Consider the following 19,431-nt stretch of genomic DNA (forward strand, 5'->3'; position numbering starts at 1 on the left):
GGGCCCATCTGAACACAAGAGGTGAAGGTCTTACAAGTGAAGTGCGATGCGCTTCACAAAGAGCGGACCCCTAACCTCAGCCCTGCCAGAGTCACTGTGATGTCAGTTGAAGAGTCTTGTCTCCCTCAGCTTCCTGTCCCCAACTGCTGTGTACCCTTTCCTGGGTACGGCTCCACAATGCTTATGTGGCAGTCTCCATAAATAGATTGTAAAGAGCTGAGCACAACCTTGGGACTGAAAGAAGCTCTGTGTGTAAAATAGTATTTATTTTCTGAATACTTCCCATAGGTTTAAGGAAGCAGTGGAGAATGTTCTACAGGGTGATCAGAGTGGAATGTTTTGAGTTTGGGGCGTTTCTTTGTTTGTTTTTGACAAATGATGGAAATGTTCTAGGTATTTTTTTTATGTACTTAAAAAAAAGAAAGAAACAAAGACAAAGAAAAGAAAGCTGTTGGGTTTTGTTCTCTAGTCCCTTCTTAGTTTGGGTACAGTTGCCGAGTGCAAGAAAAGTGTATACGTAATAGGCTTCAGTGGACTTGAGAGTCAGCCTTTTACATATATTCATTCGGAGAGGGTGTTGTGAGCTATCCTTTGCATAAATTTTATCTTTGTGTTAAGAAGATGAAAGTGCTCTTAATTAGCCATTTGGCAATTTGGAAGCTTGGTGCTCTTTTTTCCATCAACGGCTAGAATGCTTCTCACAGGGTTGGGAGGAGGAAGAAAAGAAAACTACTGTTTGTTTTGACCAGAAGTCTACTTCAGACCAGTTTGACTCAAAGCAGAGTAAGGTTAACAGACCATCCAGAGGCAGCACTAACAGGCAATGTTAAGTTCAAAAGGGCAGGGGAAGGAACTGGGGGCAGCCTGGAGGGTCTGTCGTGCTGGCTTCGGAGGTCGGGGCTCCGGCAGGAAGGGCAGAGCTCCATGAAGCAGGAGGCTGTGTCCGAAAAAATGATCCCATTGTCGTGTGCTGGGTTCTGATCTTCATTTTCAATCCTTTTTCCTCAAGCACATAAAGAAGCCAGACTATGTGACGACAGGCATTGTACCCGACTGGGGAGACAGCATAGAAGTGAAGAATGAAGATCAGATTCAAGGGCTTCGTCAGGCTTGTCAGCTGGCGCGACATGTCCTCCTCCTGGCTGGGAAGAGTTTAAAGGTGGCGTCTCACCAAGCCTCAGAAGGACATACATCAGGGGCAACAAACCCTCCTCTTTTCCCTCTCTCCCTTTCACTCATCTTGTGTACACATCTAATTTGTTAAAAAATCAAGTCAAGCCTTGGGATGGGGGAAGGGGATTTCATTATTTTGTGTGTTTATTCTAGAGGTAACTTAAAATCCAAATTAAATTTTAAGTAGCAGGATTCTGGAGATACTTTGGGCCCAATCAGCCTATCCAACTTGATCAATGGCAGACAGCTTTGACTTCTGTCCCCTTATTCCTGCCTGTATTTTCTGCTTTTACTGCCCACATTATTTCTGGGTGCCTGAAGAGTTGTTCTCCCTTATCCTTTGTCTCCTTTTTCCTTGCATTAGCTCTGCAAAGCAAGATTAGAGCATATACACAAAGCTATGGGTAATATAGAAATGTAATTACGGACAACCAGAATAATCTGAAACACTCTGCTTTATAAGGATCATTAAAAAAAAAAAAAAAGTATGGGCCTGTAATTTCCAGATGGTGGGCAGAATTTAGGAAGTGAGTCTCTTTGGTGAAATCACTTAAGAGTTTCATGTAATAAACTTGTTATAGCAACATAACTAAGCATAATGTGAATATCAACGCAAAGAAAAATATTGAAGAAACAGGTAATTTTTAATAAAAGGTTTTGTTTTAGAATTTTACCTATGACTTATGAGTTTATGGCAGTATCTTCGTGTACTCATAAAACTCAATTTTAGGGTTTTTTTTTTTTTTTTTAGTTTGAGAGCAATTGGATGCCTCCTAATAAGAGAGAAATACTTTTTAAGAACACAGTGGATTTACTTAGGTCTGAAAGAAAGCAAGATTCGTGAAAACCAAATTTCTACAATATGTATCAGACTGAGTTTTTAAAATAATGATCCATAATCTTCCCATCATTGCTGCAAAACCCATGCAAGGTTTCACTGAGATAAAAAGGTGTGGGTCGACCTACTTTTTCAAGCTTTGTCATCTAAACTGAAGCTACTTTTGAGAATTTATTTATATGCTTCAGCTAGCCTGAGGCACTAACCCTTGAGGAAGAGGAAGGAATTGCTTAGGAACATATTTGTGAAGTGTTCAGGCTCAAAAGGAATCATGTCATTTAATGACTCACAGATAATTTAAAGGATCTTAGGGCTTACAACTTCCATTTCCTCACAGCCCATAACACCATCATATACCCAAATGACTGTCAAAAAGGCACAACTTAAATATTTCAGGTTAATTGCCATTAATCAAAATGTTCTATCACAAGTTTATCACAGTAAATCTGGACAGTCTCATCTGAGAGTGCTGTAGCTATAGACATGGTCAGCGAGGGCAGGAAATGTCTTCAACTGTTGCTGCACAATTTCTTTATTTAATATTTTAGGTTGACATGACAACTGAAGAGATAGATGCTCTTGTCCATCAGGAAATCATCAGTCATGATGCTTATCCCTCACCTCTAGGCTATGGAGGTTTCCCAAAATCTGTTTGTACCTCTGTAAACAACGTGCTCTGTCATGGTATTCCTGACAGGTATTTATTGCTTAATAACATATTGTTCCTTTGGAAACTAAAACATGAGACTGAGATCTCTAACACATGTTGAAAGACACTAGCTTAATTGAAACCCACCTGCAAACTTGTGAAGCTGATTAGGGTAAAACAAAAATTTTGAAGTATTTTGCTTCTAGGTGGACATAATTTAATGTTTGTTAAAGGAGTGTGTAATCCAAAAAGGTCATTGTTCCTTAAATATTTCTTTTACCTTCTTAGATTTTAACCATATAAATGGTAAAAATCCAAATGTAGGCAAATACAGGTTATCAACTATTGTTTCAGCTCTTTGCAAAATTAAGGTAACTGATAAGTACATTTTTTAAAGAATTTTTAAAAGATTTTTAAATAATGGCAATATGTTCATACTCTGTATTTCTTGTAAAATTGGATGTGACTGATGTAACTTAAAGACTAGATATAGTTTTTCCATTTATTCCTCTTCTACTCTGAATTATCATTGCAATTCACTGGCTTGTGTATTTATTTTTACATTCCTCTTACTGAGATCTGTCTGTCACCATTTTTATTCCGTTTACATTTCAGCCGACCTCTTCAGGATGGAGATATTATCAACATTGATGTCACGGTGAGTAAATAATATAAAAAATAGTCTGATCAACTTGAGAATTGCTGGTAGCACCAGGAAGAATTGTGGCTTGAAAATGCAAGCCGCACCAAGGGAAGTGCTGTTTACTTCTAGACCCAGACGCAAGCAGCTGGTTTCCTTTTTTGTCTTTAACTCCGTGTTTATTCCAAGTAAACCCAGGCCTGACTTGAATTTAGGGCTGGAATCAGATGCACTGAGATCAATGTTGGCCTAAGTGAAATGTCAACCCAATCCTGCTATGTGTCATGTTTTTGAGAAGGTGTAATTGTTATTGATCCACTGTGTAGTTAATGCAGAGGCACCACAGCACTGGGCAGCTGCTGAAGCTGGATATGTATGAGATGAGCTAACGCGAAGAAAGCCAGCATTTTTCCTTCACTCTGCCAAGATTGATCTTCCTCTTCCTGCTGATTTTGAGTGGGGCCTGTCATTATCTTACTCTGTCATTAGGGGCTACATTGGCCTGTGTGTCAGTCTATTTGGACAGCAACTCTTTTGCTAGCAGTGTTCCTTAGATTTAGTAAAATCCCTGAAGGTAACGTCGTGTTCCATTTGTGGCAGAGAGGGTCTAGAGAGCCTTGAACTCGGAGCATACGAGCAGAATGCTTTTCTCTCTGAACCTAACTTTTTACCGCATGGTTAACAGCCTTTCTTTTAAATAACAACCCAAAGTGATTTAACACGGGAACTTCAAATTGTACAAGCTCTAACCTTTTCTAATTCCCTCAGCCTTTCACTATTCTCAGACTTGGATTACTTGCTCTTTGGCAGTTCATTTCACTAAAAAAGTGTGTAATGGTCCCTTTGGATTATGTAGATTGTAAATAAATTGTATACATCTGATGATTAATAAATAAGGTTTAAATACGTAAATAAAATTTAATCATCTGATGAGAACTAGTTGCGATAGACACCATTCAAGGAGTATAGCTTCTGTGGATGAGGAAGTATTTTCCATAATAGTTATTTTGTATCCACACCGTGAATTAAGGTAGGCGAGAGAATGAGGTGGAAATTGGCATCCGATAGTTGAGTTCGGCCAGATTTTTAGTTGTTTAAACTAACTCACCCTCTTTTCTTCATATCAGTTTGTATGGTGACATAGCCAACGATTCCTGTATTGCTGCTTCTCTTTCATACACCATTTTGTCCTACTTAGAATACTTGAACATTTGCTCCACATATATTCTGTCGGTTTATCTTTCCAACTCAGAGTCATGAAGGAAGAGGTATTTTATGAAGTATACCTGAAGTAAAGTATTTTTCCTGATATACTTTTCTTTCAAATTGTAACTGATTTGGGGGTTGTACATTTATTATCTCACCTAATCACCCCCTAATAAAATATTGCTGCTTTGAATGAAATCAGCACACTCTTTGCTACTGCTCCCAACGCATCCAAAGAGAATATTCCATGCCTTTTCTGTTTCCTGAAGACTTTTAGTACATTTTTAACATTCAATTATTTCACAGTTGCAAAACTCATAAAGCAATGTGAAATACTTCAAGTGTCTAGAAATATGAAGGAGTCAAGAAAACATATTGGTCACTATCTTAATAAATTATATATTTTTTACCCCTCCCCACAAATTACATTCCCTGTGAGATATGTTATTAAGTGAAAGACTCCATTATCAGATCCTATACTTTTATCAGAAAATACTCATTATGCATTTTATAATTGTTTATATCTAGTATATACCACAAGAAAACAGACTTCTTTCCCCCTTGAAAGTTGAATGTTAAAAAAACAGACTGTGAGATGCCTAGAGTAGTTGCTCAATAAATTTGTTTAATAAATGAAGTACAAAACAAGAATACTTGGTGAGCATAAACCCTAATTATAGATAACTGCCATAGACTTTCAGAAGTATTGTTATTCTCATATATATTGAATCTTTCACATATTTTGAAAGCTAGCAAAAAGTAATGTAAAAAGGCAAATAAAGATTTTTAAAAATATTTTTTGCTTAAATAACAGTTACATAAACACTGAATTATACATTTTTAAAACACACTTATATTAGTAACTGTAATATATTTGTGTATAAAATCAAACTTGTACTTTCTTGGATTGCAAATAGGAAAAAATATATAAAACAGTATTCTATTGCAAGGTAATTAAGGTCATTTGACATAGTAGAGGAAACATTTGATTAGAAGCCAATAATCCATCATGTTAATCTGGATCTACCTCTGTATTTTGCCACCAGCCTTAGACAAGTTACCTGTTTATGCCTCAGGTTGCTGACTTATAAAGTGAAGACTGAATAAAAACTTTTCCTGCTTCCCTTACAGGGTGTAGTAGAGTATTTTTTTGGTGCAGAATAGTATACAGATTTAAGACATTAACTCAGTATTAAGATAGACAGAAAGCTCAGCTAAATACAGCTAAATATCTTTTTTTTATAAGTTTCTACATTTTACTTTATGAGAAAGAGAAATGTGAAGAACAATTACATAGGTAAAATTTATGCAAAATAGCAAATTCCATGCTATATCTAAGGATCAGTATTCAACCAGTCCCTTCTACCTTCTATATATATTATACTGTTTGTTAATTATTGATTTTTTATAATGAATCTGGTGTCTTTCAAGATCCTATTGGGCCTACTGAATCATTGACAACTGATAAAATTTTTTTTTCTGTAATTTTATTCTTAAGCCTATTTTGTTATATTTTAATCCTTTAAAAACCCATGTATAGTGTTTTCTGTTAACATTCTGCTATCTGGACCATTTGACTAAGGTTTCACTTCCAGACAGGATCTTTCCCTAACATATTTCATTCCCATATTGAGCCACTTCAACTCTTGGAACGAAATTCTCCTACTGTCTAATACTGACAAGTCTATTTTATTTCTTCTTCTTATTGTCTATCACTTCCAAATGTAGGATTGGTAAATGAAAGATCAAGTATCTTCATGACACTGAAGAAACTTTTCACTATGTTAAATACTTCTAGGTTCTCTAGAGCTATTGTAGTAATTGTGGGTCAATGTCTTTGGTCACTCATTTATGCATGTATAGTTTTGTCTTCTCAGAAATAAAATGAAGAATCAAAACATTATACTAGCATTGCTAATCATAATGCTGAAACAGCCATTCTAGTTACGTATTTATTTTTAGATTTTGTAATATCATCATATGGTTCATCTTTTTAATTTCTGTAAGGCTTTAGCATATCCTTTTTTTTTTTTTGTAGGGAAATGAGAGTAATTCTGGAAGGGTGAAACATATGAATCTACTAAATACATAAATGAACACAATATATACTTTCGGAAAGTACGGTTTTAAACAAGGACATATTTTAAAATGTTTGCCTGTGTTTAGGTCTATTACAATGGCTACCATGGAGACACGTCCGAAACGTTTTTGGTGGGCAATGTGGATGAGTGTGGTAAAAAGTTAGTGGAGGTTGCCAGGAGGTGTAGAGATGAAGCAGTTGCAGCTTGCAGAGCGGGGGCTCCCTTCTCTGTAATTGGAAACACAATCAGGTAAGCCTTACATTGACAAGTAAAGGGAGGGTTGGCAAATGGTACAAATTATTGGTAGCTTGGTATAAAGTTGATGACATGTTTTATGATTCAGGACCATCATTTCAGTCTGATATCAGTATGTGAACTGCCAAGCTGCCGTGTTGTTCCCTGGGTTTAAAAAAAGAGAGAGAGAGAGATTTTAAAACAGTGAATTATACTAGGGTCAGCAGGAAACTTACAGGAGCAGCAAGCAATATTTATGACTGCTTTAGTTTTAGCTCGACATATTGGTCTGTAGTGTTCCTTTACCCAAAATCACACCAAACATGGAAGAAAGTACCTAAGAAGGGGATAAGCATCCCAACTCTTGGATAATGAAACAGGAGAAAAGCTAAATTTTATAAGGAATGAAGTGAAACATATTCCTGTGATACAGAGATTAAAAAAACATTAGCTCAAGCAAGCCTTACCTTTCAAATTAGTGGATTAGCAAACAGGCTGAAAGGGTGAGCTTATGTCCTTTTCTTGTCTGGTTCATTTTTTTCCCTGTAAACTATTGTTTATTTTCCAAACAGTATTCTATGCTTGCTTTTTGAGTATATGTGTATTTTCTGAATTCAAGACTTTTCCTCGTAATCTGTTACCTCCTTTTAGATCTTTTCTTTTAACCCCCATAACTGTTTTGAAGTAGACATACAGAATATGTGTTTTCATTCAAAAGTAATACATTGTGTTAAAGATGATCACATCAGTACCTTTTAAAGTACTGTTCTCATTAATATGAACCATTGAATACTTCCCGTTTGTCTAAAGGATGGAAGGCTTAGTCACCTTGAAAAGATGCTGCCTTTTTTCTTCGTAAGCCCTCAAATACTTTAAGAAAAAAGGCAGTAAAATATCAGTTAAATGTATGTATGGCTTTAAAAATATTGTAACAATGTCTGAGTCAAACTTTAGTAAAATCTCTTTGGGTTATATCTGAGAAGCTTTTATTGAAGACTTTGAACAAAATTGTGTTTTTGACAGTTTTAAATTATAGGCTAACTAGCCTGGGAAAAAAGGATAGTGTCTCTCTGTTCTTTCATAGGAAATGTTGAATCAGACCCCTACTGGGAAGAGAAATTTAATGCATATCTCACTATCTTACTGTCCATGAATATAATAGAAATGAATTCAAAATGCAGTTTTATTTTTGCAAATGGGATGAGTCGATAGATGTATCTCATATTTTTGAACACCTAGGGTTCAACAAATTTACTGGTGGTGCTCTTGCATTTTAACAAAATTTATTCTTCAGTAGAAGGGGGCAGAGAACACTAGATTCTTATTCAAGCATTCTATCGAGCTCTGCATTCATGGCTGTGTCTAAAGGGCATGTCAGCCTTTGATTCTCTCTGAGAGGTAATTATCCTTTTCCTGTCACGGAACAACAAATGATAGCTAACTACAGAGGCACATTTGCAGTAGTCACATTCATCAACTGCAGGAAAAAAAATTCAATTTAATTGTGCAACACAGCTGCACATGGGCTTTTGAGCATTTCTGTTGTTCTCCCTGTCTCGCTATTCCTCCCTCCAGATCTATTTTTTAAACTTTTTTTTCTGGTTATTTTTTCCCCTTTTTGTCTCTTCTTCCATTTTTACTCTCTGTACTTTCTTGTTAAAGTAATTTTCCTTTGTGGCTCTCATTCTTTTTTCCCCATTGAAGGCTATGAATGTAGAAAATTATCACAATTACTCATATAATTGAGCCTCTTTGTAGCAAGTGCAACTCCAGTAGCCTTTCTCCATCATGAAAATGGTTTCATTATAGGGTTTTTCATATTCTCTGACACCATCTACACAGAGGAACAGGCGTGCAGATGAGATGTGCTAGGAACAGGCTAGATCAGTAAGGTCACAGTAGGAATAATTAGCTCTGCTATGGAAAGAGCATCTAGGCCTTTTACTGCTACATAAATGTACTGTCCGTGGCTTTTAGTCACAAAAAAACTTACTAACAAATGGAGCTCCCGCCTACTACTTTGAAAAAAAGATTTGTATCAACACTACAATTTTCCATCATTAAGACTAATAACACAGAGCCTAGTATACATCAAGGGGAATAAAAAGAAAAATCTCACATTCAAGTGGCGGCTGGGTGCTGACCTTTGTTCCCTTTTTTTGTGTACGACTTAACTCTTTACAAAAAAGAGCCACACGCCACACCAACACGCAGGTGAGCTCCAGCTAGTGCTAGCAAAGCATAGCATTCAGTCGGAAAATCTGATAAATCTCCATGCAGGATAATGCATTTCATTACATATTCACTACATTAATTCTAGCTACATTAAAAAAAGAAGAAGAAGAAGAAGAGTAAAATTGAAAGTGACATTGGATTTTAGCTCTCTGGATGCAAAGGTCAGTTTTCCCAGAGTATGAACATGAGATGTACAGGCTCCTTTGAAAACCAGACCAGCCCCAACAGCTACACTTAGAAAACTATGTGAAAAATAATAGACAATGAACTTTTTCCTTGTACCCTGATACATTTCATTATTTAGATGGTTTCTGTCTGCCACCGGGGACTAACCAATGTTAAGGCGGTGTTTCTGGACATCTATTATTTTGCCTTTTCTTATTCAGGCAAAATCTCAAGGGAGTAAATAAACAAACAGTCTCCACCTTTAAGCCAAAAGTACTTGGAATCGTTACAGACCCAAGGTTTACAAACATCTTTCAACTCAGTCTCATTTATTTTAAGATATTCACCGTCTTTTGCATAGCCTCCTTCTACTGATACACTGCGAAAAGAACATTCAAGTTTCTTTTATTCGTAGTATGTTACCAAAAACCTAGTGATCTTCAGGGGCAAATTTTGAAATTCTCTGAAGCCTGGAAGGGTAGGAGGATATCTCTGAAGAAGTATTGGCTATAATAGTTTAATGAAAAGTTCTCTGTGTGCCCTTTTGCTTCATGAGGGATAGCTAGTGAACTTTAGATTGCAATGTTCTTATGCTCACCGTACCTCCATTTGCTTTAAATTATCTCTAAAGCTGTATATTCAGATTATCTCTAGATGATATGATCTGTACATGAGAATATTGTGAATGTGTAGATTCATGCATCCCAAATATGTGACAGTTCAATCAAAAATAATTTAAACTTACAGTTGTAAGTGTCATGATGAAAGTATCAGTAAATGGTTTTTAATGTTGAATTCATAAGTATATGTTTTGATATTAATTTAGAAGAATATAAAGCAGATTTTTAAAAATAATCTCTTTCTATTAGATTATGCACATTTAAACAATAAGTGGCTCAGGCAAAATAAGTCATTTTAATGTCATCTGTGATGGATTTTTCTTGACAGCTACTGTAAATTACAATTACACTGCTTCTCTCGGCACATGAAAGTAAGCACTGCAATAAATTATCTTTTATTTCAATCCATCATGTCTGCTTTTCGGAAACAGAAAACCTCGAATAAAAGTTCAGCACTATTGTAAGAAAAATACAGTAATTTGTGATCCAGCTTGAAACAAAAAAATGTACCACTCTTTTGGAAAACGGTTGTTGGCTTTCAAAAATATTACTAATTGTACTTAAATATTCCGTGTCATTAGAGGGAATCCTTGGACTCGTGCATTCCTTCGTTCAAAGACTACTGTTTAAAATAAAAGTCTGGAAAGACCGAACTTGGAAAATCAGGGGGCCATTTAATTAGAGATGTGACCGTGTGGAAATTAGTGCTCTTTATAGGATTCATGTAAAAATGGTGATAAAACTATTTCCATGTGCATTTTTATTTCTTGAGAAGAGTATGCACTTAAACATAGTACTCCTCTGCCCTCTTGGGGAATGTATTCTTAGTCACAAAATATACTTGAAATGTATTAAGAATTTTAATTTATCTACACAATACTTCAACTGAGGAAAACTACCTCATGAAAGGGAATTAAGTGGAAGAAAACCGTCACAAGATGAAATTCCTTAAGAGAGGAACCGTAACTGAAACGTGAACTGTAATAATAGGATGATTTCAAAGTAAGTTCAGAAACTACATTTGTACACCTTCTTCTTCCTCTCCCCTCTTCTTCCTCCCCAAATAGTCCCTATGAAGGACTTCAAATCATAAATGCGCTCAGGCTCATGGGTAAGTGTTGTACTGTCGGAGAGGATTTTTAGTTAGAGAAAATCGGAACAGAACAGCTAATACCAGGAGAATTCTTTTCTTCGGTAGGTTGCAGCAGAAAGAAGGCAGATCTCCTGAGTGGGAATGTCCAGGGCAAGAAGACCCTTGAGTCAGAAGGGGCCACGGCCCTGTGAGGCCTGGTGCTGGGGAGTGGCCGCTACGTTTCTTGGGCAGCCCTGCCCACCCAGCTGTTTCCATTTCCCACAACACACCAGTTAAGGGAAGCACACGTATGCTCCACCTTCCCGTGCTGCCACTTGCTTTCACGTTAGAGTGGAATTTGCTACGACAGGTCACTCGGATGGTCTCTTATGAAGTTAGATTTAAGCCCTAGAATCAGGGCAGATAATCTCGTGCTTCCCGTATATTCCAAAATAGTAGAAGGGGCATGGTTTTAAATAGGAAATAGGAACATTAGTGAGATTTGATCCCATTTAGTCCCAGTAAGTATGTGTTAAAAAGCTCACTACAAATCCAAAAGGGAAATACCCTGAAAAGCAGACAGAACTATATACTTAGCTCCTGGGAATCAAGCATTGAGATGGGTGCTCACCCAAGGAACTGAGCAAAATTTGTCCTGTGCTTTTCCTCTTTCCACCCGGCTGTGAAATCCTGACCTTTGCATTCATGACACATACATTCTGTGATCCTCCTATAACCGTAAGTTCCAGCAGGATCCAGGCAGTAAATTGTTGTAGGAGAATGCACTCAAATATCTTTAGCCACCTTGTAATTGCACGGCTTCTTTTATGAAGAGGAATGAGAGGTGTGATGGCGGAGGGACCCCAAGTGTTTTTTCAGAGTGGGCTTTCTTCCTCTCCTCTCATCAGAAATTAAAATGAAGATTGCCATTGTAACACACATTTAAGATGTAGCCGTGATGCCTGCCAATCAGTTAGATCCTAGGGTTGTTTTTTTTTTTTTAAGGAAAGAAAATAGGCGAACAATATTGAATGTTTTTAGAATCATTGAGGTTTGTTGGGACTGAAGTCACATAATTTACAGGTTTAAGTAGAACCCATTCTTGTAAAAAAAAAGTCTAGATCATTATTGTCTTATCTAATAATCTCTCTTCCACCCTCTATCCACTCTCCATTCTCAGTTTTTATTCAGAAATTATGTGGTACAGATAGAAGCACCTTGGAAAAGCTTTTATACCTCCTGCCCCAAGTGCAAAGACATACAGAAATAACTATAACCATAAAGTACAACTTTAAGAGATAAAAATGTTGACTTGTTATTCCGGTCATTGACACATGCATAGCTTACCTGTTTCTGCACTATCAGTTACATGGAAATTAAATCTGAATGAGGGGCTGTCCATCTGCTATTTATAGTGACATCCCGGTCTAAGGGAAGGTATCTTGCAGGTCTGGAGATTAAAGTTAAATGTGTTCAGAGATAAATGTATTGACATGAATGCTCTTAGAGATGCTGCCTTTGAGTTCATGTTCAACTAAACCTAGGGTCTACTGGAAACTCTAGTTTGGGATCTAAGAACTTTGACTTTGAATTTAAATAGTAGTCCTATAAAAACCGATCCATTGTTATGGTTAGGGTTAGGGCACTATGCCTCTCATCCTCATGAAAATATAAATTGTTCATCATTTATATTGGTATCTTTCTGGTGCTCCTAGAAATGAGTATGTTCACCTGATTTCAAAAACAACTTCTTAACTTTGTACATGAGGATTTTAGGGCTGGATTCTATATGCCAGACTTCATTTATATGGAATAGATGGAACCCAGTACATTTGCATGTAGAAAGAACTAATAAAGCTTTAAGAATTAGGAATCACAATACTAGCTTCTCTTAAACATCACGGTGATTAAAAAGCATTCTGTGTGCATTTTGTTAATGACATAAGTCTTGAGTGAAAATCCCAAATGATGACAAAATCTTGGAGTATTTCAGGAATATTGACAATGCAATTTGACCTTTTGTATGAGTGTGTCTGTTTCTAAAATGTATAATGTTTTGAAATAGGCCAGAATAAGGAAACTATAAAAGTAGGAGGTCACATTTCTAGATTGCATTTTTGTTTCTCTGTTCAGTTCCCAAATCAGTAGTAATTTGCACGGTCTTTTGTGAAACCTCATACAAACCAGGCAACTTTGTATGACCTGCATTCTATGCACGTGTGTCTTGGTTATGCATGTCGATCTATATATGTGTGCGTGCACACTCATTTGTTGTCCAAAAGTGGCCTTGTTTGAATGCTGTACTAAGGTAAATGAAGCAAACTACTGTTCAATACATACCTTTTTCTTCATTTATCCAAAGGGAGTCGTTGCATGCAATGGCAAAAATTTTAATTATTCCAGAATAATGAAAACATTGTTATTATCTGGCTCTAAATATAACTGATTTTTTCTCTTTCAGAGACCATTATAAAGTGACTTTACCTAAGAATGCATTAAAAACCTACCTAATTTAATTAAATATTTTTGTTTGGTCACTTTTAAAGCCATATAACTCATCAGAATGGTTTGCAAGTCTGTCCACATTTTGTGGGGCATGGGATAGGATCTTACTTTCATGGACATCCAGAAATTTGGCATCATGGTAAGGAAGTTAATTTGGGAACTATTTACTGTGTGGAATCAGAATAAGGCAGTTTTGCTCCTGATGTTCCTCTAACTTTGAATTCATATGATCATCCTTTTGTGTGTATGCATGTGTGTGCATGTGTGGGGGGGGGGGAGTTACTTAATTGTAACCAGCACATTACTATGTTACTGGATTAGAGCCCAGCAGTTTCAGTCTCCGAATAGGGTTTATTTTGCTTTTTGTCTTCCCCTGAAGGGTGATGGCTGGAAGGCACAAGGGATACTTGTCTAGAAAAAGTTACTAAAAACAAAATGCCACTGCATCATTGTCCCAGCAGTATGCACATATGACTGTTTTCTGTTTTTCCTTTTCTACCCCCTTCTCTAACCGCTGACTGTTGTGGTTAAACTTCATTACATCCTACACAGCGTTGACAGCTGATGTATTTAGCAGCATGTACTCTTTAGTGATTTCTAGATTATACCCACCCTTGTATTCCTTCCCCAGAACCTCCTGCTTTTCCCTGCCTGGGTGTGCACCCTACAATGAGAAGGCAAGGGTGGGCCAGAAGCAGTGGTTAGGGTAGGAGGCAGTTCTATAGAGTGCCCCCCAGGGGGGCTGCACACCTGGACAGGGACTGAAGGAAAGTTGGGCCTTGACCTGTGTGCTTGGGGTAGAAGCAGGCCCTAGAAGAAATACTGCCTAGAACCCATTCCCTGGAAGATCCTCATGGACCCAGCAGGTCAGAATTCCCTTTGCACCAAAGAGCCCCACCTGAGGCAGCTCAGGAGTGCAGAAAGAGTGTCTCAGGCGTGTGCCCCACCCTGCACCAACACTCGGAGTTATTTCAAGTCACCCCTGTCCTAGCCTCCTGCTTTAATCTGCACCCTAAGGGACTGCCTTCCCTTTGTATCAGTTCCCCAAGATGTCTTTTTCTTTGGGGTGGTGGGCAGGGCCTAGGACCCAGTGAAGCCAGGAGACCGGGAAGCAAGTGGCCAGGGGACTGTGGAGGTTGTCTAAAACCCACAACAGGTGTCTAAAAACACCCCGGCTGCCTCTGGTAGACCTTGGTGCACCCTTCCCAGGGGCCTTGACCCCAAGCAAAGAAAATGCAAAGGCTAAGGCTCAGAACCCCATTCCTTGGTGATGACCACTACCAGGTTCCTAGAAATCTCCATCCTTCTTCATACCCTAAAAGAAAAAAATTTTTTTTAAAAGACCAAGGTTTTTTTTGAGCAACCCTGCCCCTCTAATTCTGTTTCTCTCTTTCTCTCCATTTCTCACTCTCCCTACCCCGTATTTTTTGTTTTGCAGCAAATGACAGCGATCTACTCATGGAGGAGGGAATGGCGTTCACCATAGGTCAGTGCCCAAGCTCCCCTTCAGAGAGCTGTGGCTTCCTGGATGGAGGCAGCAGTGCTGGCCTAGGCCCTGCAGTCCCGCGAAGGAATAATAAAGCCAATCAGTGTAATGAAATAATTCAGATGCATAGCAAATCTGATTAAATAATATCCTTGAGCCCCATCTTCCTAAATCAGATACATACCGACACATTTAGGAGACGGCAGCCATCCAACTTCTAATTCTGTTACCAGCATAATGTGGTGTTTGTGGGTTTTTTTGTTTGTTTTGGTTTGGTTTTGGTGTTTTTTGGGTCTTATTTTGTTTTGGTGCCCCCCACCCCCACCCCGTAACACCCAGTAACTAGAAGTGATCATGTCCCTTGCTCCTTGTCGGCAAGTGATACGTACTGTCTGGCCGCCCATTCCTGGCTGATCATGTGATTGGTGTCACTACCAAATTCCAATCATCTAAGACCCTAACGGCATCATATGTCTGACTGTGGTACTTAATGGAGAAGCAATTAGCGTGAAATAAGAAAATTGTTATTTGCTGATTAATGAACATTTTAAGCATGTTTTAAAAATTCAAATATTTTTAAAAACTGACTGGTATTTATAAGAGGGACTGGTGTTTGGGTGGTTATTATCCACGGGGTCCTAATTAAGGCTTGATTAAAATAACCTTTTTTTTCTCAAAAAAATTACGAACTAGGCAACTTCATACATTTTTGAATGCGGTAGTGTTTGCTCTTCCTACTGTTTAGTTTGTAGTATACTATGTAAGCAACATCAATTATCAGCCCTTGTGAGATGACAACAGGAACCCGTGGGGGAAGCACTTGGGGGGAGGGGAGGAGGACCTTCTTATTCTCTTTTTTCATAATCAGCCGAAACAATATTTGACAAGAATCTGATTAGATCCCTGCAGTAAATATTTTCCCTCTTACAGAACCAATCATAACCGAGGGATGCCCTGAATTTAAAGTCCTGGAAGATGCCTGGACTGTGGTCTCCGTGGATAATCAAAGGTGTTTGCTTTCTCTGTCACTGCTTTTAAATGATATGGGAAGGGAAGGTTGGTCCGACGGCTCGCGCGTTCTGCTCTTCCCCGCCCCGCCGGCTCGTGCGCCTTCTGACCGCTGCGGTATGTGTTTCAGGTCCGCCCAGTTCGAGCACACAGTTCTCATCACGTCGGGGGGCGTGCAGATCCTGACCAAACTGCCCCAGGAGGCCTGAGGAGCCGCCCGAGGGTCGCAGAGGCCGGGCGCTTTTTTTCCTAAATTGCTGAAATCCAGCTGGAGAACTTTCAGAAGACACAGGCGAACCGGAGATCACGCAGTAACCAACCTAGCTTATAGGCTTGGAAAAACCCGGTGGGGATTGGGGGCAGTTGGGAACTCAGATCTCAAGCCCTGCCTTGGCTGCACGGCTTCGGAGAAACCGCAGCTCGGCTTCCCACCGCGGGAAACGATTATGGGCGGGGGGGGGGGGGGGGTGGGGGGGGGGCGGGACGGGGAATGGGGACGCTCTTGTTTGTAAGATGAGGGATTTCTAGAGATGCATGGTTTTCTCTTTTCCTTGTCTTGACTGCGCAAGTAAAAAGCTTTCCCCTCCTAAGCCCATTGTGTCTGTGGTCCTTGGTCTCCGACAGTTACTAGAGGGAGAGGGTAGATGGTTAATTTTTGATTTTCTGAACTTTTCACATGGGCGCGTGGGGGAAAGAATGAGGCTAGATGTTAGCTGGGAATTTTTTTTAAAGTCTCTTCTTTCCCCCTTGTGGATCCCACATTGGCACCAGCCCTTCCAGTTCCTTTCCCTTCATAGCTGCTTTGTGATGAAAAGATTAGCCCACAAACGGTGGGGTTGGTTACAAATATTTCCTTGCCTGTGAACCCTGGGTCTGGCCTCTACAGTGGCCTCTACACAAACAGAACCTTCCTGGTCCCCTGTGGCTCCTCCTCACACCCCTCATCCTGCCCCAAGCGGCCATTCCTGAGGTTACTTTTGAGGGACCCTCTCACCCCTCCATCACACACACACACACACACACACACACACACACACGACTGTCTGTTGCACTAGAAATTAGAACATTGGCCCCACCAGTCCAGGTGTGAACAGTGTCCAGCTGGTCTAGCTCCTAAGCTGACCTCTCCCCATATTGGCCCCCTTTGAACTGCGCTCTCCTGCTGGAGACCCAGAGGATTCTAGCAGGGGAAGATATGGAAACTTCAGAGGGCAAGAGCCAAGTTAGCTGGGATTGGAACTGGCAAGCCTGCAGCTCCACCTGCTTCGGAAGCAGAAAATCCAAGCACCCACATTCTGCATTTCCCAAAGGCCCATTTCTGATCAGAATACCCTCCCTTCCTCAGTACGCACTACCCACTCCCCCCCCCCCCAGCACCTGTTCACACCTGGTCTCAGGTGAAGAGGTGCTGGGTGTCTAGTAGGCCACCTAGAGAATAGCCCCCCTCTGATTATAGTTTTAGGAACAAGTTTGGTGAGGGTGTCCCGGCAGCCAGGGGTTGCGCTAACTTTTGTTTCTACTGAAGCGGGTTTTGCAAAGTTGGGGCCCACTAAATATAGCTTGGGCTGGAGCGCACCAAGGAAATGCAAGCACCTGTAGTTGCCATGACAGGTGGTCTCTGTGATCAGGACCCAGGAGACACTCTGTGTCTTTGTGACACAGAGTGTTGGGAGAAGAGATAGGAAACAGGTCAATAAGTACACTTGGAAAAGTGGCTAGTTCAAGCTTTTCCCAGAACTCAGATTCTCCTGGGCACCCTCCATCCCTTACAGCTCCCTTTCTCTGCACGCAGGGATGGAGAATTTGGACAGAGGTGATTCCAATTCAAGTGGATCTGAGAGCTGGAAAAGGCGAGGGAGGGGTTGAAGATTTACAAGGACCATAGAAAAACTTTTCGGGGTGCTTGAGACATTGGCCAAGCAAAGGCCTAGAGACTGAGACTACTGCTCCTGAACAACCCGATTCTCTGGGAAGGAACCTGGCCCAGATGGCCTTGGGAGAGAAGTGCCTTGGGAGAGCTTTGCCAGATAATGATTTCACTTCTCTCCTAGAGCAGTCAGATTGCAACATTAGCCACTTATCTTATCTACGGATCAGTTTACTCCAAGTTCCCCAGGAATAATTTTATTAGGACCACAGGATTTTACCAACCACTGGGATAACATGCTGTTTGTGCAGCAATTATTCTGAGGTGGAAGTACTTATGGGACAGGTTTATAATCCTATTTATTAAAGTAACTAGTTTAAGCCTAGTTTAAACATTATACACACACATATATATGCATATATACCAGCACCAGCCAATATCAGCAGCTCCGTAGGAAACAAACTTGATTTAGAACGAACTCCGTTTAACATGCTTTGAAGTTGAAATTAGAAAGCAGATTTTAAAAATACCGTGTGCACCACCACCACCACGACCACCACCTTCCAGCTGAACTGGCCCCACACCTCACCCGGGGCCGCCGGGACTCCAGCCCACGCGTGGCTACTGCTAACACCACCGGACTCGGGTCGTGCGGTGTGTCCCACAGGTTCTACTCGGAATCCGGGACTCTCAGGATAAATGTGAGGGTTGGGACAAGCAAAGATCTAAGCAAACCAACGTTTCAGAACAGGTGTCGTCTTAGCAGTGGGGTGGGGGTGGGTGCGAGGGATCCACTCCCGGCTCACAGAATGGAGATGAGATCGCACGCTGCGAAGCTACTCAAGGCCCGGTGTCTCAGCGCCCGAGGGCCCCGGCTCAGCCGCCCCTCCCCGGACCTGCTTCTCTGGGGCTAAGAAATAATTCCCGAGTGTAGACACTCCCTCGCCCACATATAATGCATTTCTAAAATAAACAAGGCTCTGAAACCGTTTCCTGAGAGGGCGCGTGCGGGTCCTTTGTCCCACGGAGCCAGCCTGGTCCCCTGCGCTGGAAAGGCTTGGATTCCCCCTTCCAGATGTGGACAGAGCCCTGTAGACGGTCGCGACCCGTCGCCGCCTCTCTCCCCTTCCCCCACCTTACAGTTCTCTGGAATAAACTGGCCCATGGGCCGCCCAGCCGTCGGGTTTCCTCGCGTACAGCCCTGAGCGCCAGAAGTCAACAGCCACTTCCCTCGGCCCCAAGCCCGACCCGGCGCCAGCCGCGGCGATCACTTACGTGGGCAGGGCCCGCCAGAGGTGCGCGCAAGAGACCAGGGGCCCGGGCGGCATCCATGCGACTCTGGGCGCACCGCACCGCACCGCACTCCACACCCCGCAACAGGCGCTGGGAAGGAGCAGTTAAAACCACAAGTGCAACACGGAAATCAAGAGGAGTCGAGCGGCTCCGGGGCTAGTCTGGTGGCGGAGTCATTAGCTGGTTGTTGCTACAAAGCATCACCCTGTGGTTCGGTGATTAAGGAAAAAAAATCTTTTTAAACGTTGGCAAGCCAGTTATTGGTTTGAATGATTTTTTTGTTTTGTTTTGCTTTTGTTTTTCCTTTTGCTCCAACCACGCTGCCTGAAATATTGCTACCCCCGACATCACGCCCTTAA

General features: G+C 40.6%; 1 protein-coding gene across 9 annotated transcripts in view; it reads left to right on the forward strand.

Moving 5' to 3' along the window:
* METAP1D (methionyl aminopeptidase type 1D, mitochondrial) overlaps positions 1-16,366 on the forward strand; it is an 83,472-nt gene extending 67,106 nt beyond the window's left edge. For 6 of the 9 annotated variants that reach the window (XM_045868622.2, XM_064586679.1, XM_064586678.1 and 3 more), the window contains 8 exons: positions 1,010-1,159; positions 2,560-2,708; positions 3,276-3,318; positions 6,673-6,836; positions 13,460-13,557; positions 14,857-14,904; positions 15,835-15,913; positions 16,043-16,366. In XM_045868622.2, the coding sequence (XP_045724578.1) occupies positions 1,010-1,159; positions 2,560-2,708; positions 3,276-3,318; positions 6,673-6,836; positions 13,460-13,557; positions 14,857-14,904; positions 15,835-15,913; positions 16,043-16,121 (810 nt within the window). In that variant the 3' untranslated portion in view covers positions 16,122-16,366. Of the gene's footprint in view, positions 1-1,009; positions 1,160-1,924; positions 2,709-3,275; positions 3,319-6,672; positions 6,837-10,169; positions 10,844-13,374; positions 13,558-14,856; positions 14,905-15,834; positions 15,914-16,042 lie in introns of those variants that run through there. The other 3 variants (XM_064586682.1, XR_010410180.1, XM_064586680.1) reach the window with 3 other exon arrangements.
* Positions 16,367-19,431: the final 3,065 nt, after the last annotated feature.

The sequence above is a fragment of the Mirounga angustirostris genome, unplaced genomic scaffold (genome assembly GCF_029215605.1).
Source record: "Mirounga angustirostris isolate CCGP_5_RB_7025 unplaced genomic scaffold, mMirAng1.0.hap1 SCAF_3, whole genome shotgun sequence".
Taxonomy (NCBI): domain Eukaryota; kingdom Metazoa; phylum Chordata; class Mammalia; order Carnivora; family Phocidae; genus Mirounga; species Mirounga angustirostris.